The sequence below is a fragment of the Cannabis sativa genome, chromosome 5 (assembly GCF_029168945.1).
Source record: "Cannabis sativa cultivar Pink pepper isolate KNU-18-1 chromosome 5, ASM2916894v1, whole genome shotgun sequence".
In the NCBI taxonomy this organism is placed as follows: Eukaryota; Viridiplantae; Streptophyta; class Magnoliopsida; order Rosales; family Cannabaceae; genus Cannabis; species Cannabis sativa.
Window position 1 is genome coordinate 71,731,329 of NC_083605.1, and position 24,952 is coordinate 71,756,280.

Sequence of the window (24,952 nt, forward strand, 5' to 3'; positions counted from 1 at the left end):
AAAATTCTCCAATAACTATTGAGATTATTAGATTTAAGAACTTTTTTCTAATTTCATTCAATTTTACTATTTCAATGATTGTTTATGTACTAAACTATGCTCCCTAAACTTTGATATCTACCAAATCACGCCTCTCGAACTTTCACATTTATTAAATCATGCTCTCTGAACTTTCATCCATGTTAGATTTTTTATACAAAAATTGAACAAAAGTCCTTAAATCTAACAACCTCAATAGTTCAGGGAATATTTTTAATGACTTTAAAAAATTCAGGAGTATGATTTGTTACATGTCGGATAAAAATCCTAATTAACTTTATTTTTAAGGAAGTGCATTTATAATTTTATATATTTTATTTAAAATTAATTGACTTAATATAGATTTAACACATTAGATTAAAAGAATAACTTAGATTTAATATATTAATTCTCATCTTCCTAAACGCTAATAAAATTATCAATGTGTATTCAATAAATTTTTTTTAGTAGTTTTATTATGAGATCATGAGAATTAGGTTGGACTAAACTAATGTTTATTATCTATGTAAAATTATTACGTTTTAAATTATGTTTTTTTTATATATATATTTTAATGAAATCAGCTTAAATGGTAACTAAAATGGATTGGATGGATCCAATCCAATCTAATAAAAAACCAGTCAATGCATCCAACGGTTGGAACCGATCCAATTCAATACATCCATTGGATCAGATCGGATCGGATGACTCAATTCGATTGGATTGGATCGGATGACAAAATTCAATATCCAATAAATAATTGGATTGGATCGGTTGGGCCCAAATCCATTAGATGTGATCCAATGAACACTCCTAGTTCAGGGGACATTTTTAACGACCTTAAAAGTTCAGGGGACATAATTTGTTAGTAAAAATCCTAATTAACCTCTTTTTTTTTTTTTTTTTTTTTTTTGTAAGGAAGTGCATTGTAAAAGCACTCAAAATTACATATATACAATTTGCACAAAAATATTTTTTAAAATACATATAGTAATTTTATGGGAGAAATTCATAAAAGAGTTAAAAAAAAAAAGAGAAAATAAAGTAACATGTTACCTTTCTATTATGTACATATATTATATAAGTAGATTAATTATATATACACACATGCAGCATTCAAACCATATAATATGACAGCTCTAATCAACTCTTAAGGAGCTGTTTAGTATGTAAGTTTCATTTCATAAGAATAGGTTTAACATTGCTGGGAGAGTAATGAAGGGAATTATAAACTAACATTACTGTGTTTGGCTATGTGCAGTAATATTATGATGATGGCTAGGAATATGAAGATTACTTTGTTTGGTTGACATAGGAATGGAATGTGACAATTTCTTTTTTTTACAATAATGATTATTTTTTTAAAAAAAATACTAATAATTTAATATATTTTTTTTCTTTTTAAATGTTTAAAATAATTTTTATTTATTATTTTTCATATAATTTTCTAAAAAAAATTAACAATAATAAATAATTATAAAGAGTAAAATATACATATATAGGAATATCAATCGGACCGAATTGAGCTCAACTCGACATTGACCCGGCCCGACACGATATCTCTTTTACCATTCCTATAATATATACTTGTCACAACAAATAATTCCAAATTTGATAATAATTTTTTAAGAATCAATAATTTAAACAACAATAAAAGCTCTTTAACACATAGTATAATTCAAATATTGATTAAAATTTAAATTTTAAAAATTTACATAGTATCAAGTTTATAATCCAAAAATATGACATATTAATATATCTAGTTTGTTTACTTATGAGATCAACATGTTAATGACAACTCTTGAAAATTATTATAATCCAAAATAGTATTAACTGTGTAATTATAATTATCAAATTTTATAAATAGTATTAAAGAAAAATCTAAAAAAAATAAAAAAAAAAAAAAAAAAAAGAGAGCATGTATAAATATTTAATATTACTTGTAAATTTTGTCACTGTTGATTATGTTAAGTGATATAAAGCTTATTAATTTTGATGAATCAAACATTTTAGTTTTGAAAAATTAATTGAAGAACATCATTGTTGCTCACGACCATTCCTAAAATAATTCTTCAATCTATTGAAGTCATCATTGTATGCTTCTCTATCTAAGAATATACTCACTCAAGACAGCTGGGAAGCTCTTGCAAGATCTACCAGTCGGCATCAATGGCTCATGTATCTAAACTACAAATACTATTGCAGATTCTCAAGAAAGTTAGACTCTCTATTTGTGACTATATTCTCAAGCTCAAATTATTCTTTAATACTTAACTGCTATCGATGAGCATGTTTTTCATTCTGACCATCAGATTAGTTTGCATACATTAGCCATTTTTCTTACCACCTAGCACAAAGTTAATAGCTAATGCAAATTATGAAATTGTGGCATGCGTCTCATAAACTACATATAAATAAACTATACCAAAATAACAATGGTACAGGCAAATCCTCATTTCTAGGACTATAGATCCAGAATTTGACAACATACGATCATATCCAAAAAAACCAAAATAGGAATATGAAAATTTGAAGCATAGGCACTATAAATAAAGATCTTCAACTCTGATGACAAACTCTCTGCAATCAAATCACAACGGGCTTAGATCCTGAAAAAGGCAAACATAACAAATCAACAAAGCAGATATGATCACCAGAAACATTATAAGCATCAACATAATTTTGTACACTTTAGAACAAACAGCACTCACTAATAGACTTACATATTTTGTTGAAGGCCACAATATCACAACTCTGGACATACTCATTAATTGGTTCAACAGTAAGACGTTCCTCAATGAGCGAGTCAACAGAGACCAGATCGTCCACAATGGTGAGCATTATCTGCAATTTCTTGATACCATACCCAACAGCTACAAGTTTGGCTGTGACACAAGAAGATGTAACCAAATAAGAAACATAACCCACTTATAAAATTTTGAAAAATATCTATAGAGCTAAAAATGTTGGCATACATGCTCCCCAAAATAAACCCTCCATCTCGACACTTCTGACTGCCTCTTCAAGCTTTTTCATGTCTGTCTCATCGTCCCATGGCTTCACATCCAACAGAACTGATGACTTTCCAGCTGATTTAACACAAAAAGTATATCTTCCAATGAGAAACGATTGAAAGGGCATATTTGAATTCGAATTTCAACGCATCTAAATGTAACCAAAACAAACAAACTCACACTCTTTCTTTTTTGTCGATGCCTTCATGGAGGCTGCACGCTCTTCAGAAGCCTTCTTCTCCTCTTCGGTTTCTTCTCCGAACAAATCAATATCATCGTCGTCGTCCTCAGCAGCAGATGCCTGGAAGTTTCATAATGTTAATAGTCACTAAATACAAGATTCTGAACACTCATCTACCGAATTTTCAACCAAATGAAGGTTGCTGAACTTACCTTCGAGTCACCTGCTGGTGGGGTAGCCACTGCCTCCTCAGTGATGGGAGCAAATCCCTCCACAATGACACCGGCACCATCGCCAGCCACACCACTGAAGAGCAATACAAAACAGAATAAGAAAAATTGTAATCATAAAAGAACAATCCAAACTTAAAAAGAACAGATCTAAAAGTTAAAAACCCTCACGAGATCCTCAAAAGAGCCTCGACATGGTTGTACCAACGAGACACATTCACGTAGTCCTCTGATGGAACTTTTGAAATAGCAGCATGAACAGTGATATCATCCTTGGAAGCCTGATACCTGTGATTACCGTAGAAATTTCAATTAGAACAGAAAAGGAAAACAAAACTACTGTATAAAACACTACGTAACAATACTAATCTAGATTCTTAACAAAATACAGTACTAACCCAGAAATGTAACTGCGACTTAAAAGGTACTCATCAAGTTTCTTTAGGCCAGCAGCAGAGCCAAGGTCGTAGAATGTGACCGCCATTGATATCCGCTAGTGTGTTGAACTTGATCCTAAGCGCAAACAAAACTCTTTCATCAATCTCAACCCAAAACACAAAATTGCAAAACACACCAATATCAAACACAAAATACAAAGCTATAATACAAGCATATTACCAATATCAATGAATTCAGTTTCTGAAAAGCAAATATACCAAGTAAATCTAAAGCTTTAAAACCTCAATACTCAATAAATACCCAAATTAAGATTCAAACAAAATTGCTCCAAAAAAAATCACATCAAACCAACTTAAAAATTAAATAGTAATGAAAACAAACACTTACAGTATATAAGACAGATCTTATGAAAATAACACAGACATATATAAAAATGAAGATTTTGAGGCAATTTAGTTAAAAAGTGAAAGGAGAATATAAGGAAAAGAGTGTAGAGTTTCACTTGATTGCAAGATGTTGTGTGTTTTATCAATTCATAATTCCATTCAGCAAACAAAAGGTAAAGAAAAAAGCTTGGCCCGTGGTTACTGTTTACCTCCGGAGCTTAGCAGAGCAGAGCAGCCTTTGCCTGATTTTCGATCTACTTAATCAGTTTTCACATAGGGAAGAGTGATCTATATATACATGCATATGATGCATCTTCAAGAAAACTCTTTAATATTATTAATAATCTATAATCAATATTAATTTATAATTAATTATATGATTCTATAAGTAATTTTATTCAATGTCAAATAATTTTGGAAGATCACTGGACAGTAAGTTCATAACCATGTGATAACAGAATATAAATAAACTTTGAAAACAGGGAACGAAGAAATTTTTGAAAACTACAAGTAAACCAACTGAGAAAAACCCTAAAACCCATTCCCGTGAGAAAAACCAAATGAGAAAAATGTCGAAAGATCTTACCCCGAACAGGAACAGGACAGCTGAGAGAGAGAGAGAGAGAGAGAGAGAGAGAGAGGAAAGGCGAGGAGGTAGCTCCGGTGAACCAGTGACCAAGAGAGAGAGAAATGGCGAGGAGGTGAGCCAACCACGCTTCAATGGGTCCGTTTCAGTTTTAGGCTGCTTCAGAGAGAAAGAGAGTTAATTAGGTTTTTGGGGAAGATGAGTGGACTACGGGCCTGGGCTTGGTGTCTAAAGCCCATTAATGTTACAGCCCAATTCTGAACCTATTTAAAGGGGTAAGTTCAGAGATACCACTTTTATTAATCAATTAATTAAATTTATCTCTAATTTTAAATGTAATTGAAACATACCTTTTTTTATATGTATTGTACTTAAAATACCCTGACATAAGAGAGTCACACGGAGAGTATCTTGAAGTGACATAGGCAAAATTGGTATAATGTTTAAAAAAAGAGGTAAATATGATAAGACTTTAAAAAAGAAGGTAAAAATAAACGAGTACAATATAAAAAGGGTATAGAATGTAATTTCCTGTTATAGAGAGGGAGAGAAAAAGAGAGAGGTGATGGGCTAATTGGGTTAGGCCCAAATTTGTGGTACCCAGCCCATGCGCATGAACACTTGTCTACAGCCATAATAACAATAAACAAATAAATGGAGTAAATTAGATTCTTTACCTTTTGTATATTGTCCTCTTTTATTTTTATTTTTTTTTTAATATCCATCATTTTTACCTTTTTTTTTTTAAATATTGTACCAATTTTGCTCATGTCAATTCAAGATACTCTTCATGTGACTCCTTTATGTCAGGGTATTTTGGGTACAGTACATATAAAAAGAGGTATATTTCAATTAAATAAAAATTAAAGGTAAATTTGGTTAATTGATTAATAAAAGAAGTATTTTTTAACTTACCCCTAAATATAGGGTTCTTTATAAAAATATTAGATTTTTGGCCAAATTTTAAAATTTTACTATCACGAATTTTTTTTACAAAAATACTATCTTTTTATAAAACAACCGTAAAATAATAAAATAGAACAACTAAAAAACAATGGTGGAACAACCGTGAAAATTTACACAGTATATTTTAAAAAAATTCCGCCTAATAGTAAAAAGTTAAAAAGTGAAAAATTTCAATATGTAGTGTAAAACCCTATAAATATATGGAAAATATTCATCCATATGAATCTTATTTTTTTAAAAAAAAATACCAAATTATGCCCTTTTTTTCGGAAAAAAAAAATATATTTTGTGCAAAAAAAAGGGTTAAGAAGTATGCAAAAAAAGTTTAGGGTAACTAGTAATAATTAGTTATCTTATAGGGCCCGTTTGGTACGCAAGACTGGATTGGATTAAACAGGCTAATTTGTCCAATCCAGTGTTTGGGCATGTTGGAAGCCTGGATAACTAATCCAGCTAATCTCATCTGTAGAGACTAGATGGGATAAATAATCTCAGGTGAGATTTTTTTTTTATCGTTTTTTAATTTTGATTTTATTAATATATTTTAAATTTTATAAGAATTTAAATAAAAAAAAAATTATCACACATTTATTTATAATTTTTTTTATCAAAAACTTATTCATTAAAATTAGTGAAAATGTATAATTTTAAATTATTATACATAAGTTTTTAAAATTTAAAATATTATTAATTAAACAATAGTTACTTAAATTGATTCTAAAAGAAACAATATGACAATAAAATTATATATTATTTTTAAATTATTAGAAAATTTATATAAATATTTTTAAAAAATTAATATTTATATTAAATTAGTGTTTAACATAAACAATTTTATATTATTCAAGTATTTTTATTTTACTATTTTAATTATTTATTAAATAATGAATATGATAAATTATTTTATTATATATTTATGATATATACTTGATTATATAAGATACATTATTTTATTTTATTTTATAATTTAATTATTTTTTATTTTTATTTTTTTACTGCGAATCATTCATTTTATTTATTTATTATTATATATTGTATTTTAATTTAATATTATATATTATATATTATATATTTTCATTTTATTTTTTTTTCTAAAAGGAAATAAATAAAATAGTCTAGTCTAATCTTAAACTAAATACATGATTACTTTCAGCATAATCCAATCTTGCCCAGTCTAGTCCAATCCTGCGTACTAAACTGACCCATACTATTTTCTTGTATTTTTTAATTTTTACCCTAAATCATATATATATTTATATATATATTTGTACAAATTATATAAACATCTATAAAATATGTAATTTTCAGTAAATAAAAAAGAAGAAGAAGTAATCTTGTTTGTTATGTAAAACTGTAGACTATTAAAATCACCAAGAGAAAATTGAGATCACCAAGCTTGACCATTGTTAAGAGGTTACTTGCCTCGGACAATATCTTCATAAAATAACTCAAAAACAACAACTGAGATTGTCAAGCTTGACCGTTAGGGAGCACTTTCTCATCATCCCTATTCTTTCTACAAGAGGAATGGTTCACAGCCAAAGATATAGGATTTGTCAACTCGAACTCCTAGTTCGAAAATCACCAATAGCTTGTCCAATGCTCTGGTGGACAATTTGAGACTGTTGAGCAACATATAATTCATAGTTCAAAGGCGCTAAATGCAAGAACTGACCTTGGGATTATTAGGCTCTAGGTAGCAATAAAATTATTCCTTCTAGAGAAAATACGGTATTTTTGAAAATTAGTAAAAATATATATGTACTTGAAAATAATTTTTTTTTTTTATTTTTGGGCTCTTGAACTCGGTGGGCCCTAGGCAGACGCCTAGCTCGCCTTAACTCAAGCCCAACTAGATAGACCATCGGGTGGAGAGGATGCAGAGTGAGTCAAGGTAACAATGACATTTCTCCAAATAGAAGGACCAAGAGTAGAAGTGATCTTAACCATGAAAAATCACTAAGATCTCTACTTTGAGTGTCCAACCTATCCACATAGAGAATTATATCGGTAAGCATTTCTTTGTGACATTCTTCACTAAAGACAAGATTTTTCGATTGGTGCTGTATTCCATTGCAGCTAATTTCAGATTTGAGTATCAAAAGCCCTGATCTTGACACCATACACTTTTCCAATAATTTTTTTTTTCACAAGTTGTGGAGGGTCCAAATGCATAAATTGGGATCTTCTCTTCTCCAAAAATGGAGTTAATGGTGGCACTCTTGCCAACACTTGTTTTCCCAATGACAAATATGTTTAAGGAAAATTCCAAAACATCACTCCCCTCTATTCAAGTTGGAAAGCCTTAGCCTTTGCACTTTCCAAGCTAAATTCTTGGCCAGCTTGCCTTCCCGAAACAAGTGTCAACCTTACAGAACCTGCCTTGCTATTGAATCTTCAATCGAGCCACCTACGATCTTAACAAATCTTAAGTACTTCACCTTTAACTGTTGAAACTTGTCCACTCTCCTTTTCTCTTCCTCACTTAAGCTCTTCTCTGAGTCTCCTCCAACTGAACTAGTTATAGTGATATTACCATTGTCATTGCCATTGCCACAATCAGAGGAAACACATGTAGTCTCATTTTCAGTATTATTAGTTAGGTTTTCATCTTTAGTAAATTAGAGACTCCATTTTCAATTCCTTATTCATCATCATTATCACCGTTCTCAACCACAAACTAGATTCTAACAACCGTTCTTCTCTTCCTGAGTGTCAACTTCCTCAACCAGAACATTTACATTGGATTCATAATCTATAGGTATCGACTTTGGACCTAACGAAACTTGTTCATTATCATCAACACCTTTATCTACCTCAACCACAATATTTCCATCAAATTGAGATTGAGAATCTATAGGCATCAACTTTACACCATTAAATTCCTCAAAAATAGGACCACACTGAGAATTCGAGACAACTTCAAGTTCAACCACTGAGTTTGGAAAAGGACAGGGAGAAAGGAGAGTCCATTGGAGAATAGTGAAAAGGGGTATGATGTATGAAAAGAGATAATGAATATGAGTAGTGAGGAAGAAGAAGAGTGAAACAATAAGCATGAATGTGCCACCCAACATTGTTTTCTTACCAGACATTTGTTAAACCAAATCCAATTCTCTCGATAGTTCCGAGCACACCTCACCAAATCCAATCCTATGGTTGTTGAAGAGGTGCGACGTGCAAATCTAGTGCTTGTTTTGGTGGTGGAGAAAAGAGGGTGGCAACTTTTCTTTATTTGGATAAAGAAAAAACAATGGATCTTGGCCAATTTTGCATTTTTCTTGTAAATTTTAGTTTGGTTTACATTTTGTTCATCAAATACTCTACTTACTAATCAAATGTCTTGGTTGGGTTGGAAGTGTTTTGGACTCGCTCCTCTATCTATATATATAGTTTGGAAAAGAAAACAAAACCAATAACCCTAAACGAGCTTGAAATCTAACAAAACTTTATAGCCATTTTCCTAAATAAGAAGAGTTTTTGGTCATTAAAAATGAGAGCAATACAGCAACAGCAGCATCATCCATAAATTTGACCATTACAAAAATAATAACAACAACAACAACAACATGATAACAGCCTGGCATCATTTAATCTAGAAAGGATGAATATACATGATGATGATGATGATGCTATTCACATCTCAACATGGAACAAAACAAACATTTTCTCAGTAAATTCCAGGGATCACTCTGTAAGGAACCTTCTCACAATACACTTTCCAATATTTTCCATACCTGCAATTACAACAACAACCCAACCCATCTCAACATTTAATTCAAATACCAAATTTTGGAGACAAACAAATGATGAAATTGTGTTTGCTTACTTGGATCGGCACCGATCATCGTCCCTTTTTGCCCGGTCAAGGAGAAGGATTGTAAGAAACACCACATAAAAGTAGGGTAATGCCTGCAGAGGACAAAAAATTATTCAATTCAAACACAACTGTTCTTAATAACATAACCAAACCTCCTCACTCACCTCAAAAAGGAAAATTACTTACGTGGTCAAAAAGAGCTGGAACAGTCCAGAAAAATGCAGCTGATATTTCTGGAACGTAGTGGAAATGTCGAGCTAATCCCCACCTGCGTGAACCATAAAACTTTGTTCTATTAGAATTTCACCATTTCACAAATTAGATAAAGGACTCGTAGGAAAAAGAAAGCACCCTCTATCAGAAAATCAAATCGTCCACATTGCTAGGATGCTCAAGCCGCATTCACTTAAGTCATATTTACATGAGAAAGCCTGAAAACATACCATCCTGAAGTTAAAAGAATGCTGCTTTTTGTTTCCCCGGTTGTGGTGGTGTAAGAGGCAGTTATCTGTGAAATAGAAAGGAAAGAACAATGCACAGGACTTAGCAGAAGATACACAAAAAATTGTATGTATAACGAGAATCAAATGACGAGTTTCAAAGAGCCATATACCTTTGATGGAGCTTTACCCCAAACCAAAGCTTTGCCATTTGTTCTGCGGAACTCTTGCCTTTGCCTATCACAATCGTAGTTAATGTATATGCAAAGAATGCCTGCTACTAGGATATAAAGTGCCAACTGTGACAAAGCCAAGTAGAGAATTAAAAATTAATAACTAATTTAACAGCAACATGGGAAATGAGACTAATGGTTGCAAAAAAAGCTCAAATCCACGCTCAGCTCATGGGCTTGGCAGCTTATAAGCGTTCAACTTTTGCATTTGGCTGGTATAATAGAGTTTCAGCTTCCAAATCAAATTGCCAACATAAAGCTTTATAAGTTAATAATAATATTATTGGTATACTCAAGAGGAAGTTAGCTCAAATGGTTGCTCCTATAAGATCTGAATTTTGAGTCTCTCCTAAGTATTTACATAGTAATTGCTATATTTTGCTAGTCTAGCAGAAAAGTATCTACATAGCAATTACATTTTATTGACCAAATAAACTTACGAGAAAGAAAACTTTATACCTGAGTTCCAAGGTGTACGGGATGATTGACCAGGTACATGCCAGGAGAAGTATATACAGAAGGCACCCATACAAGGCATCCCCAGCAAATATAAAAACCAGCTGTCAAAGCGATAAGCACAAAGATCCAAATGAGAGAAAGTACGAACAAAACAATAGAAAGGGAAAGAAACAATAGATAAATTCAGCATTTGTTTAATAATTATTCTTTTTCTCTCCTAATCTGAGTTAAAACTTAAGTTGTAGAAATAATTTATCTGCTCAAATTAATGACAAAAATTTGGTATGCCATGTCAGCCAATCCAAGTAATTTGGATCATATACAGCAATAGATGGAAAAGATTAAAAAGGTTAAAGGGAAAGTAACTATGATCTTTAATGGAAGAAAGAAACTATAATGATAATAACTTCATAGAAGAACCTCGATCATGTGCAATATCCATTGTGCTCCAGTATCCAGCTTCCCACCAAAAAAACTTAGTAACATACACCAGCATCAATATAGTATTAACAAGCATCGAATCAGCGACTTTACCGTTCACTTCATACTGGCAAAAAAGAAAGAAGAAATAAGCTAAATACTAACAAAAGAAACGTATAGTGTGCCCATATAGCAATCTGATTGTGAAAGTTTTAAACAGGAAGATCGGGTCTGATTTAGAGGTAAGAAATAACCACCAAACCAACTGCACAGGCACTCAGTAAAGTAAGATTAAATGTTCTTTTTTACCAAATAAATTATACAGAGAAACAATCTTTGAACAAGAGGGAAAATGATCGGGCTCTGGAAATGGATTGTAGAGATTTTGTGGCAACGCAATACAATTTTGGCAGTCTAAGATCACAATATCAGATGATTACATGCTCCCACATATTTCAAATTGTAAGCCAACTAACTTTTGGCCCCAAAAAGTATTGGCACATTAACCAACACTATAGACATAAGCAAAGTGGTGAAGAATTAATGACATAAACAGCACAATTCACAACTATCCCATTAACGCTACCTGCTTTATGCAATAGGTTACAGCTAGAACTGCCCACGACATCATTCCGAATCTACAATTTGTAAAAACTTTAATGTCAAAGTTTTTACCAATGCGAGGATAGAGTTCCATACCCTGCAAAAAAGGCAATCAAATTCAAAAGGATATTGACAAAAAGTACTAGTCAAGGAAAGGTAGTTATGGTTTGGGAAATTTTCAATGATGACAATAATTACACACACTTAGTAATCCAGCTGAACTTAAGTTGCTACATAGCACATATTCTCCAACAAATTGAAATAGTAAACAAGACGATAAAAACACTTAGCAACCACCACCACCACAATTCCACTCAAAGTCATTTGACAGTTGGTGCCAAGACTTGTGCTAATTTTATTCTTGATTTTGGATTAAAAAGAGACAAAAATGAATAAATCAAGCAATGAACTATTGTTATTTATAATTAGTATTTAGACATGATAGCACAGAACCCTTAAATAAGACTCAAACTCAATAACATCTGATAGGTTCATTATGCTTACAAAGAATGTCACACTCCAAAAACCTATCCTATTGAGTAAACTTAGATGAAGTTATATAAGAACATGGCATCAACATTCCTGAATATGCATGCACCTTCTTAATCTTTACCCATTACAGTTTTCTCCTAATTTACTACATCCCAACGTTAGCGAATAGAAAAACAGAAATCACTGAAGAATCACACTTACCCAATAGAAATCAATTATGATGTTCCCCGATGAGCCAGAATCAGAAGAAGACGGTGCCACATGGCCCTTAAAACAGAAAGAAAGAGTCTTAAAAAAGTATCCATAAATTCATACTTGTGATAAGGGAGAAACATTGTAATAGTTCAGATTCCTTACTTTTATGTATAATAAAACGCAAAACACCAAGCTTCCGAAAATAAGGGCAGAATATATTTCTCCCAAATGATCATAAACAGTCGAAGGATTGAATATGCCAAACCTGAACATGGCAAAAAAGTAAGCACTAAGATATAGTATTAGAACATTGCTCATATCAATCCCAAACTGCTCCATATCAATTTTAAACTGAAACAAAGCACAGAATCTAAGTTCCAAACAGCAATTAACCTCATGCATAGTTCTTCAACTTATAATAATGGGAAAAAAATAAAAAAATCAATCACTTGGAACATTATAAAATTTCAGATTATCTCGTTAACTAATAAATCCCAACATTTTACTAAGAATTTGTAAATAAGAGTAAAACAGACGCCTTTATCAATAACATTGTAATGAATAATGATGCACATTAGTAATAAGAATTAGTGATCACTGCAATAATTCAGGAGGTGAAGTCTGATAAACAGAATAAGATGAATAAAACCTAAGACATTGGTTTTAGATGAAAAGACACTACAAAACTGAGTTATAGTGTAATAACGTAATGCTCTTAAAACCAATGGTAAGCCATCATGGAAAAATTTCTTACCACCAAAGGCCAATATAGGTTGTTAGTGTCACAAAATACGCTGCCATTCCATTAGCCTGAAAAAGGGGATGAGCTGAGTAAGAAAATTACAATACGCCGCCTTCAAAATCAGCAAATAGAAACTTCTGTGCATGTATGATGTATGGAACAAAGAGATACAATTTAGCGTAAGACCGAAGCATTGCTAGAAGGTTCAAGGAATGTGATTTAAGGTTGTATGACATTTTGATATGGAGATCATATTGACATAATAATCAATGAGTATCACGAACACCTTGTATACAGGCCGATGCCCTGTAGGAGATATGGGGCCCTCAACTCTTTTTCCAGGTAGAAGTAGCTGAAGTGCAGCCTCGAAAGCAGCATAACACGCAATTAACTTCCAAGCAGTGGCAGTAGGTCTGGGCCATATATCAATAAATCCTTGCAGCCCATGCTGCTTTAAGTAGTAAAAAGTTTGGTAAATAGAGCCATCAGCATGTACCATAGTATACCATCTGCATTAAGTATAACACTCCGTTTTAATCACTGAAACTATGTATGTTAAACTAATAATAAAATACAATATAACAGCTAGCTAAAGGAGGCAAATATATAATGTAATTAAATAAAGCATTTTTTACAACTTGCAAATATATAGATGTTAAAGCATTTTTTTACAATTGAAAAAATGATAGTAAAAACTGCAATAGGAACGATAATGAAAGGGAGTCCACAACCCAATTTGAACATTTACAATTTGCACAGAACGATGAAAAATCACAACTTTAATTGTACCTAAGAGCCTCATTAAGGGTGAAATTAATGTAATCAATATAACTAAACTTCTCAGCAATTAAGTGTAGTATCATTCTATCTTATTGTTCAATTCCAGAAGAAGAATATGTGATCTCTTAAACAAGTTTTAATTTTGATTTTTCTAATTCTGTTTGTCTACCATGAGTAAAATTAGTAATATTAACGTAACTAAGACAGGCCCAGAATTATTCCTAATATTTTCCTGCATTTTCTCATCAACCAAACAGGCATTTTGAGAATTAAAAAAAATAAGCATTCCATGCATACTATGAAGTTATCAACGGATCTGAGTGAAATTCAAAGTTGATATACTTAGTCAAACACAGAGAGAGAGAGAGAGAGAGAGAGAGAGAGAGAGGTACCATTCAAAAACGAAATAAACTATCTCAAGATTCGAATCTAAACTTGTATAAAACAACATCGTCAAAAAGAAAAGAATCTCCACAATAGAAAGGAAGAAACATACAAATATATAGATACATATAATCGCATGAAATCACAGATTGTAAAATACTCAAATAAAGTTTGAAAATTGAATCAGAGAGAGTAAGAGAGATTGGTTACAGTAGAATAACGAATGGTGGACAGAGGGAGAGAAGGGAAAGCATGGAAGCATATGTGACGAGGGAGGAGTGGACAGTGTTGGATTCCGCCATTTTCAGAGCTTGGATTGGAGTGAGTCGAAAGATCTTACCCCGAACAGGACCAGGACAGCTGAGAGAGAGAGGAAAGGCGAGGAGGTAGCTCCGGTGAACCCAAGAGAGAGAGAAAAGGCGAGGAGGTGAGCCAACCACGCTTCAATGGGTCCGTTTCAGTTTCAGGCTTCAGAGAGAGAGAGAGAGAGAGAGAGAGAGAGTTAATCAGGTTTTTGGGGAAGATGAGTGGACTACGGGCCTGGGCTTCGTGTCTAAAGCCCACTAATATTACAGCCCAATTCTGAACCTATTTAAATGGGTTGGTATTTTTCTAAACCCATGAGTTTTTGGCACAATAATTTTAGGAATTATTTAACAAATACATAAAAATGACAAAAAAATTATAAAAATATATTTTTACCATTTTTATAATTTTATTTACAAAAAAAAAAATAGTTCAACGCCAAACAATTAACAGGTGTGAAATACAATTTTATTCACCCAAATTCTAGGTATTTTGGGTCAAAATTCACCCATTTATGATTGAATGGGCTCTTTTTTATAATTCACACCAGTTAATTGTTTGGCGTTGAACTATTCATATATGCCAGAAGATATATTATTAAATTAGACTCTATAGATTTATTCATTATAGTTGTAATTAATTAGGTATTACAAGAAAGTAGATAAATAATATTATTGTGTGACTATATTGTCCATTATTTTGGTGACAATTTTAAACAGTGCATGTACTATTTGTTGGATACCTAACCCATTAGATTAGGGAAATTTACAAAAATACTGGAATTTAGGTTACTTTTTACAAAAATACTGTCACACGGAAAAGTTTTCAAAAATACTATATTTTTATAAAACACTAGTAGAACACAGAACAGAACAACTCAAAACAACAGTAAAACAACTAAAAAACACCAGTAGAACACTAGTGAAAACTTAACAAAGCATACTGCAGTATGAAACTTATAAAAAAAATACAGTAAAAAAGTAAAAAATACCGTCTGGCAGTATTTTTGAAAAAAAAAACAAAAATTAGTATACCATCTAAATTTCCCTTAAATTATGTAACAAACACTTTTCTACACTCCTAAAGTTAGTGAACCGTTAATTAATTAGTATCTAGAAATATATGTATACATTTCTTTTTAGGTGATAATTAATTTTTTTTTTTTTTACATCAACTTTATTAATTACTCACTCTTGTAACTTTTGTGGTACGTGTATATAAGCCCTACAAAGGAAGAAAAATTTGAAGGCATATAGAAATGGGTCATGACTCATGGGTCATGTCATGCCATGACATGTGTGTCCTTAATAATATTAGAGATTATGTATGGTATGGCCATAGTTATAAATGTTATAATATAAATATTTGTACATAGGTGCATGTGTGTGATTGATATATAAGATTTTACAAGATTTAAGGTGTTTCTTTGTGGAAGCATAATTTACCTAATAAAAAACAAGACATGACAAAACAGGGACCAAATCAGAGAGAGAGAGCACTGGATTGACTTTGAATTTGAAGATTATAGAGCGAGAGAAAAAGAGAGAGGTGATGGGCTAATTGGGTTAGGCCCAAATTCGTGGTACCCAGCCCATGCGCATGAACACTTGTCTACAGCCATAATAACAATAACCAAATAAATATAATTTTACTATCACACAATTCTTTTTTACAAAAATTCTGTTTTTTTATATAACAATTGTAAAATAACAAAACAGAACAATTAAAATAAGGGAAATTTGCGGTAAAAGTCCCCAAAAAGTTCAGTTTAATACAGATAAGTCCCCAACCTCCAAAAATAGCGACAATAGTCCTCAAAGTCATGTTTTTTATTTGTCTGTTGGTCTCCAAGTTAACAGATCCGTTAAACCCAATTCAAATGTCACGTGTCGAAATAATGTTGGTCCAAATTATTATTTTAATTTAAAAAAATAAAAATAAATAAATAAAATAAATAAATAAATAATTTCTTTTTTTCTTTTTCTTTTTCTTTTCTTTTTTTTTTTCTTCATTTTCTTCTTCGTCTTCTTCGTTTTCTTCTTCTTCTCATGCCAGAAACCCAACCCCAAACCAGCACCACCACCACCAACCCCCTTCGACCACCGTCCACGGTCCCCTGCCATTCAACCTAGCCCTTCGACTAGTTCCCAATCGACCCAGAGCCCCCAGAGCCCTTCGTCTTCTTCGTTTTCTTTGTCTTTTTTTTTCTTCTTCTTCACACGAAACCCCACCCACCATCACTGTCATGCACGTCTTCTTCGTCTTCTTCTTCTTCTCACTGCCAAAACTCAACAACCCCCAACCCCAAACCAACAATATCATCACGCCTAAATACCCACAACCCAAACTTGGCAATCACTACCCAAATACCCTCAAAGAAAAAAAAAAAAAAAAAAAAAATCAAACTCAAAAGCAAATAAAATTAGTACAGTAGGAAAATAGAGAGGCCTTCTTCATGTTCTTCTCTAGTTATAGTCCCAAAAGAGAAGAGTAGATAGCCTGAAATTACCAAAATTATCTGGATCTCTTGGTGGAATTACCATTATTATTGCTATAGGAAAGATTGATTTGGGGATTTGGGGGACTGTAAAAGCATCTTCGACCCACCTTTTAGTGGCAGCGTTGATTTTCATATTTGTGGCCTCTTTTATCTCTGAAAGACAGTGGTTGTTGTTGTTGTAGTTGTACATGGAAGAGGAAGAAGGAGCTGGTGCTTGAGGGACCCCAAGCCCAGTATTATGCGTGTTTTCCATATCACAATCCCAACTGTGATACTAATCTAGCATCACCCTACAAATTAAAAGCAAAAATTAAAAAGATTAAATTTTTAGTGAAGGTTGCATAAAAAAAAGTATTAAATAAATTAAAAAAAGCAAGAACCCACCTTAGAGCAACCGAAAGCGGCTGAGGAAGAATCGAGAAAATCTTTGGCTGCAGTTGCGGTTGCCGCCGGAAAACTGGTGTTGGTGGCTGCCATCGACGGAAAAGAACAAAGGCGAAAGGAGAAAGGAGGAGGAAGAAGAAGAAGAGAAAGGGTTGGGGGTTGGTGGGTTTCTGGCAGTGAGAAGAAGACGAAGAAGAAAAGAAAAAAAAAGAAATTATTTTAAAATTATTTATTTATATTTTTTTAAATTAAAATAATAATTTGGACCAATAATATTTCGACACGTGGCATTTGAATTAGGTTTAACGGATCTGCTAACTTGGAGACCAACGGACAAATGAAAAACATGACCTTGAGGACTATTGCCGCTATTTCTGGAGGTTGGGGACTTATCTGTATTAAACTGAACTTTTTGGGGACTTTTGCCGCAAATTTCCCTTAAAATAACAATAAAACAACCATGGAAATTTAACATATAAAATTTACATAGTATTTTTTAAAAAAATTCCGCCTAAGAGTAAAAAGTAAAAAGGTTAAAAAATTCAATATGTTAGTGTAAAAATCTTTAAATATATGGAAATATTCATTCATATGATTTTTTTTTTCAAAAATTTACCAAATTATGCCCTTTTTTGGGAAAAAAATATATATTTTGTGGAAAAAAAGGGTTAAGAAAGTATGCGAAAAAAGTTTTGGGTAACTAGTAATAATTAGTTATCTTATACTGTTTTCTTGTATTTTTTAAGTTTTACCCAAAATCATATATATATATAGATATTTTTGTACAAATTATATAAACATCTATAAAATATGTAATTTCCAATAAATAAAAAGAAGAAGAAAACTTGTTTGTTATGTAAAACTGTAGACTATTAAAATCAATCTAAAATAAAGAGTAATAATGGTAGAATTAGTTGATGATGATGATGAGTATCTTTTGTGTTCAATGTAATTAAAAATAAAAGGGAAATTTATACTGGAATTTGAGTTAATTTTTATAAAAATACTGCTACATGGAAATTTTTTCAAAAATACTGTATTTTTATAAAACACCAGTAAAACACAAAGCAGAACAACTCAAAACAACAATATAACACTAGTAAAATACCAGTAGAACACCAGTGAAAACTTAACACAGTATATTGCAGTATGAAACTTATAAAAAAATACAGTAAAAAAGTAAAAAATACTGTCTGACAGTATTTTTGTAAAAAAATGACAAAAGTTAGTATACCATGTAAATTTTCTAAAATAAAATAATAAGAGCGTGTTGTCTTTTATGGGTGATGCAGCCATTAAAGATGATCAAATCCCAAATTTACTTTAACTTTCTCTACTTTCACATCACAATCACAAACACCATCTAACTAAGTGGAAATGAGGAGTAAAAAAAGCACTTGCTCTATTTCTAAAATAAATACAATAATCTACACATATATACACGTAGGACTACATGCGTGACTATATTATATAATTCAACTTGTAAATTTATATATATATGTATATTATGTAAAAATGCAAACATGTGCATTAAAAATTATTATTATTATTGGTGTTGCTGTAAATTGGCATGAAGTATGTTGTGTATCAAAACACATTCTCATTATTTGTTAAAAAAAAAAAAGAGAATTATCTTTCAATAAACAAATAATTTCTCTTTATTTTTCCCCTCATTTTCAAAGGAATTGATTATAAAGCTAAGCAAAAAGAAACATAACTTAAAGAAAAATTTACTAACATCTAAAAAATACAAAAATTCGCTAATACAAAAAAAAAAAAAAATCATTTATTTTTAAAAATTTTTTATTTACAAAAATATATTTTCAGTAAATATAATAAATTATTTTTTTATTATTGTTTTATAATTTAATAATAATAGTATTATAATTGTAATACACATAAACATATTTTTGTAATTAAAAATTTATAATTAAAAATATATTTCTTTAATTTAAAAACATAAAAACATATTTTTGTAATTAAAAATTTTAGGCTGTAAAATTTTAAATAATATATATATATAAAAAATATTTTTTGAAAATTTAAGATCCTTTTGATGATAGCTAGCTGATATTTTTGCAAAGTAAAAAAAAAAATTATATCAATACAATAATTAAGCTAGTGATACAAGTCTTTGACCACTCGAATATATACTAGATTACATGCATTGCTCTATTCTCTTATTCGTAATGATCATGCCTAGATTTTTTTTTTACAAACCAAACCTATTACTAAGTTTCTTAAGGTTCTATCTTCAATGTCAATACTTAATAAAATATAATATCCCTACAAAATTAGTGTTTGTATTGAAAAGTGTCACCACTAACAAAAAATTCTGAGATATTAATTTTTAGTTTGGCAACATGAAAAACTAAATAGTAAATTCCCCATCAGAATCGAAAAAAAAAAAGGAAATGGAGATATTTGGACAATGACTCAGTTATATATAATATATCAAATAAAAGAATTTATATATGAATTAAGTTTCGAAAAAGTAAAAAAAAAAATTGAAAAGGAGACAATGCCACTACCCACGTGGCCATGTACATTACCTCTAGGAAATTCACTCGAAGAGGGGGAAGAAGAAAGAAAGCAACAAAAGGAAAAATTAAGTCATGTGGGGGCAGTCTATTCAGCTATTTTTCAAGAAAAAAATTTAAAAAAAAAAAAAGAAAAAAAGAAAAAAGATGATTGTGTTTTTTCTTTCTTAATTATTATTATAATCAAATATTATTAATTTTTTTTTTCTTTTGTTCATTTACTTGTTCTTTTTTTTCTCCCATTGTACCGTTGCGTTGATCACAATGGATTTTAACGGGGCCCAAGTGGTACAATTGGGCTTGGGCTTGGGCTTTGGGCCGCCCTAAGAGAGGAAAACCTCCACACTTGAATTTCTCAAGGAGAGGCAAAGAGGACAGGCCTGAACAACTCGGTCACATTCCGTACAAAGGCAGAGATGCCGACAAGGCAAAATAACCATCGAAGCAACTCGCTTCCGACAAGCTTTGCAACTCGGTCCCGACGCGGTGGTGACTCGGTCCGGGTCAATATAAGCCGACTCGGCGTCCTCCGCCTGACCTTCCACTCCTCCTTCTCCGGCGCAAGATACCCCTCCGTCGTCCACCAAACCTCTTCCGCCGCCGCCACCACCGTTCATAATCGCTTGCTGTAATTGGGCTTGAAGAGTCGCCGCCGTGGCTTCTTGGGCCCTAACCTTGGCCTGCCAAATTTGGGCCTCAACGGTTAGCTGTGCCGCACGTGCTTCAAGCTCGGCGTTTCGGCGAGTAGCTTTCTCAACCTCCGCTTCTTTCTCTCTCAATCGTCGAGATATTGACTCTTCCGCCGCGCTCAGAAGCGCACGATAGTGCCTCTGTCTCTTCTCTGCTAATGTACGCCGCAACTGCTCTCCCTGCTAGGATACGCACTCCCTTACGTAAATTTTCCAATAATCAAATTCTCCGATAAAAGAAATTTTGAATGAGAGAAGAGACGAAAAAAATGGTACCTGGGCTTGAAGAAATTGATCGATTTCGTCTCTCTGTTGTTTGATTTGTGAAGCGAAATCCTCTGCCATTACTGATAAGAGAGATGCCGACGCCGACGCCGACGACGATGATGACTGGTTCAACTGTTGAAGCTGCTGAGATTGTTGTTGTTGATGATGATGATAATGATTTTGATGATTATGATTATTCTGATTATGTTGTTGTTGTTGTTCACCGAAGGATAATCTCAGCCCTGTGGAAACGACATTGGGTTGGCTCTGGTTATGGAGTTGAGAAAGGTCGATGAGTTGAGGAGGTTGAAGAGAGAAATGATTGATTGGAGTGGCAACCGAAGCTTCTCTTCCTCTTTTCCTCGGATTATTATTATTATTATTATTATTACTGGTATTACTCGCTGTGGAATGAAAATAGGATAAGAAACAGAGTAAATTAATATTTGGGATATTATAAATTTTTGAAGTAGAAAATTGTTTACTTACCACCAACATTGTTAAATATCATAGAAGTTTGATCAAGAAATAATCCATCTTGATGCTGTTGTAATGAATAATCATGCCCTTCTTGTCCATTTCTGCAGAACATGAATCAAAACATTATTAGAGATTAAAGTTTTTGATTACACTAAAAGAAAGGGAGAGAAAGACATTATTGATCATAAGCTGAAATGCTAACCTGTTGAGGAGGAGAATATTTGAAGGGTATTGAGCTTGAACAGCCATTTTCTTTTTTATGGGAAAAGAATTGATAAGTGGATGGATATATAGAGAGAGAGAGAGAGAGAGAGAAAAGTTTGTGACAGAAATAATGTGTAGAGATATATAGATAAACTTTTATATATATATATATGTATTGTTGTGTATGAATGAATAGTAATATTGTGTTGTGTGAGAGAGAAAAAAGAGAAGAAGAAGAAGGAGGCAACAATAAACGCTACCACATAGGAAGCATGAATGAGAAGAAGCAATATTATGCCCTCTTCTCAAGCCAAGGCGGACTCTTCAATGAGAAAGAGAAAGAGAGAAGTCAAGATTAGAATTTTAAGAAAACCCCACAACTAAAAATTGAATTTTGAGAAGATAAATAATAAAAATTATGTATTTTGAAAGAATAAGACCAACTCCAATTCTACCATTCTTTATTAAATTTGAGTTGTGTTTTTGGGGTTTGGCGTTGGGTTTTGGTATGGTCTGATGATAATAATAATCACTTTCTCTCCTCCACACATGACATAGACAAAGAGAGAGAGAGAGAAAGGAAAGTTAAAAAGAGAAAGAATAGCAGAAGAGAGGGAAGAAATCAGATGCGATTGAAACGAATCAGTCCAAGAGAGAGACACCTTATTATTCTGCTCCTTCCTCCTTTTATTATTTCCCCTTCTCTCTCTCTGTATCTTTTCTTAATTTTATTTATTTATTTATTTTATTTCTTTTTTTTCCTTCTTCTTCTTCGCGTGGGGCTAAGCTAAGCTAAGCTAAACTTTTCTTGAGAGTTGAGAGTCTCGTGCTTGCTATCACACCCCCTTATTAATTAATTAATTAATACTTCTACACACCCCATAATTTATTTCCTAAATTTAAACAAAAAAAAATGTATAAATAAATATATTTTTTTTTATATATATATAGAAAATAAAAAAAATGTAAATGTAGGAAAGAAATTTAGTAGTAATGTAGTTGTTGTTGAGGTGAGTACAGGTCTCTCTGCCGCTACCGCTGCCGCTGGAATTGTTTTTATATGGCCCATGCGTCTCTCGCCAGCTTTCTTAATTTCTTTTCTATATAATTTTTAGGGTTTTTTTTTTTATTTATTTTATTTGAAAGTATTTTTTTTTTTTACATTTTTATAAAATTTAAATAGCAATTCACGTAAAAATTATTAAAATAATTCAAACGGTAAAAATTAAAAAAATATATATAAAGTGATTCTCTAATTTTTATTAATTTTCATTATATATATAACTCAATAATATGGTTATATTTATTAATAATAATAAGACTTCAAATTTGGGGTTGCTGCATTACAAATATTACTCCGATGATATATTTTTATTAATATTTTATAGTTGATTTGTGTATATATTATTTCATGTTAAAATATATTATATTTTATTTATATAATAATAAAATATATTTTTTTTTGTGTAAATTTTAATATTTTGGTTAGAGTGAAAAAAGTTTTAGACATTAAATTTAATAATAGTGTGATATTAAATTTAATGCATATATAAGTTGGAGATGTCTAATAAAATTTAAGCATCAGCTATCTTCATGCTACTTACGTAATATTATTATTATTACTTAATACCAATTAATGAAATATTAAAGTTTTTGAGTGTTTGAGTTGAGAATATATAGATAAATATATTTAATGTATTTTTTATGATTTAATAATAAAATAAAAAAAATATTAGGTAGTGAATTATATTTACGTGGAATAATGTTAATTAGTTATTTAATTATTGAAAATTTCTTGATGTTGAAGATTATATTATTCAAAGTATAATATAGCTATGTTCACTCTTAGTTTTTGTTTTTCCCTTATCTTAGAAAATAGAGAAAAGATCACAATATTGGTGCCTTGACCTAATTGCCAGGTTGTTGGTTGAGCTCTCCCTATTTCTTGTGTTTACAAAAAAAATTATATATATTTGTATTTGTATAGATATATATATATATAAACTATAAATAAATGTCTAGTTCAAATTCCATCCATGACTATGTCAAAGGGGAAAAATATGCTTAAACAAACCATCAATATCAATTATATATAAATATATATTAAGCCAAATTTAAACGAGTGATCTGAAAATAATCAACTACCAATACAACAAATTCCTTTGATCATTATTGAATATAACTACAAAATTTCCAAAAAGCCTTCCTATATTGTGAATGGTTGGGAAAGAGCCTTTCATCAATAATAATAATAATTAATCAACCAATTAATTAATTAGTTATATATGTTTTATCAAGTTTTATTATTACTTTGCTAAATTAAGAATTGGAATAACACGTACTATAGCTACATTGTTAAATTAAGAGTTACGTACGTAAGATTGATGTGTATATATTATATATCATATATTTAGTTTTTTATTGAAAAAAAAATATTCTAAGGTATATATAGAAATTCTCAAAAAAGTTTTAATTAATTAGTCTATCTTCTATATGTATATAATTCTTCAACCTCTAGTTCTTTGGACGAATGGGACATATGGTATCTATATATATGCAATGCATGGGACCATATATTCTGTTTTGCTTTGTCATATATTATATAAAAATGTATTTGTCTATATATAATTTATATATATATATATATATACACGTATGAGTCTACGTAATTAAGAGTATGTACATATCAATCACAGCTCTAAAAATGCCTTAGAAGATAGAGAATATAACAACTTTATTTTTGTATTTATTTCTTTTATACCAACCTTTGCTAATTAATATTTATGAAAGAGGCCAAAGAGAAGAGAGAGTAAGTAAAAGAGTAAATCTTACAATATATATATAAGAAAAAGGTTTAAGTTGGTATTGGTAATAATCTATTCCCCAAAACCAAGAAGGATTTTTTAACTTTAATTAATGGAAGGTGATGATAAAGAAGAAGAAGAAATAAAAGAAAGGGAGAAAAAGAGGTTAGCTAGCTTTGAGAGAAGAGATGAGATGGGTAATGTGAAAGAGAGTTCTTGAAATGGCATCACGCAATTTTGTCTATTATAAGGTCCCACCAAAATGGTCGGCTAATATATAAGCCTTCTTTATTTATTTTTTCTCTTCATCAAAGTTTAAACTTCTCTATCTTTTATTATAGTCTATAATATGCTATTTTTCTTTGATCTGATCCCCTAATAATATTAATCATAATCAGTGGATCGTGTTGTGTTCGAATTCGTGTTGTGT

At 31.2% G+C, this 24,952-nt stretch overlaps 3 protein-coding genes across 7 annotated transcripts; all 3 read right to left on the bottom strand.

Annotated features, from left to right (window-relative positions):
* Window positions 1-2,393: 2,393 nt before the first annotated feature.
* LOC115716113 (elongation factor 1-delta-like) lies at window positions 2,394-14,746 on the bottom strand. Of its 4 annotated transcripts, XM_061115938.1 has the most exons (9): window positions 4,815-4,986; window positions 4,438-4,470; window positions 3,842-3,956; window positions 3,615-3,731; window positions 3,426-3,519; window positions 3,213-3,333; window positions 2,994-3,107; window positions 2,742-2,903; window positions 2,394-2,627 (listed from the first exon to the last, which is right to left on the bottom strand). In XM_061115938.1, coding segments are annotated over exons 3-9 (696 nt in total). In that variant the 5' UTR covers window positions 3,928-3,956; window positions 4,438-4,470; window positions 4,815-4,986; the 3' UTR covers window positions 2,394-2,625. The 4 variants fall into 4 exon arrangements, with proteins under 4 accessions (XP_060971921.1, XP_060971920.1, XP_030500695.2 ...); XM_061115937.1 differs by lacking the exon at window positions 4,438-4,470 and adding an exon at window positions 14,711-14,746 and having other exon boundaries at window positions 2,394-2,903; window positions 4,815-4,840; XM_030644835.2 differs by lacking the exon at window positions 4,438-4,470 and having other exon boundaries at window positions 4,815-5,049.
* On the bottom strand, window positions 9,239-14,715 carry LOC115716105 (7-dehydrocholesterol reductase). The gene is made up of 13 exons (XM_030644827.2): window positions 14,559-14,715; window positions 13,471-13,693; window positions 13,197-13,252; window positions 12,605-12,707; window positions 12,449-12,514; window positions 11,739-11,852; window positions 11,153-11,279; window positions 10,733-10,833; window positions 10,214-10,339; window positions 10,044-10,108; window positions 9,787-9,868; window positions 9,610-9,692; window positions 9,239-9,517 (listed from the first exon to the last, which is right to left on the bottom strand). The coding sequence occupies exons 1-13, from the start codon at window positions 14,648-14,650 to the stop codon at window positions 9,451-9,453; spliced, it is 1,305 nt and encodes a 434-aa protein (XP_030500687.1). The 5' UTR covers window positions 14,651-14,715; the 3' UTR covers window positions 9,239-9,450.
* Window positions 14,747-19,959: 5,213 nt separating the features above from the next.
* On the bottom strand, window positions 19,960-22,500 carry LOC115716109 (BOI-related E3 ubiquitin-protein ligase 1). 2 transcript variants are annotated; one of them, XM_030644831.2, is made up of 4 exons: window positions 21,717-22,500; window positions 21,524-21,615; window positions 21,044-21,438; window positions 19,960-20,950 (listed from the first exon to the last, which is right to left on the bottom strand). In XM_030644831.2, the coding sequence occupies exons 1-4, from the start codon at window positions 21,761-21,763 to the stop codon at window positions 20,402-20,404; spliced, it is 1,083 nt and encodes a 360-aa protein (XP_030500691.2). In that variant the 5' UTR covers window positions 21,764-22,500; the 3' UTR covers window positions 19,960-20,401. The 2 variants fall into 2 exon arrangements, with proteins under 2 accessions (XP_030500691.2, XP_030500692.2); XM_030644832.2 differs by having other exon boundaries at window positions 19,960-20,947; window positions 21,717-22,492.
* Between the last annotated feature and the right edge of the window lie 2,452 nt (window positions 22,501-24,952).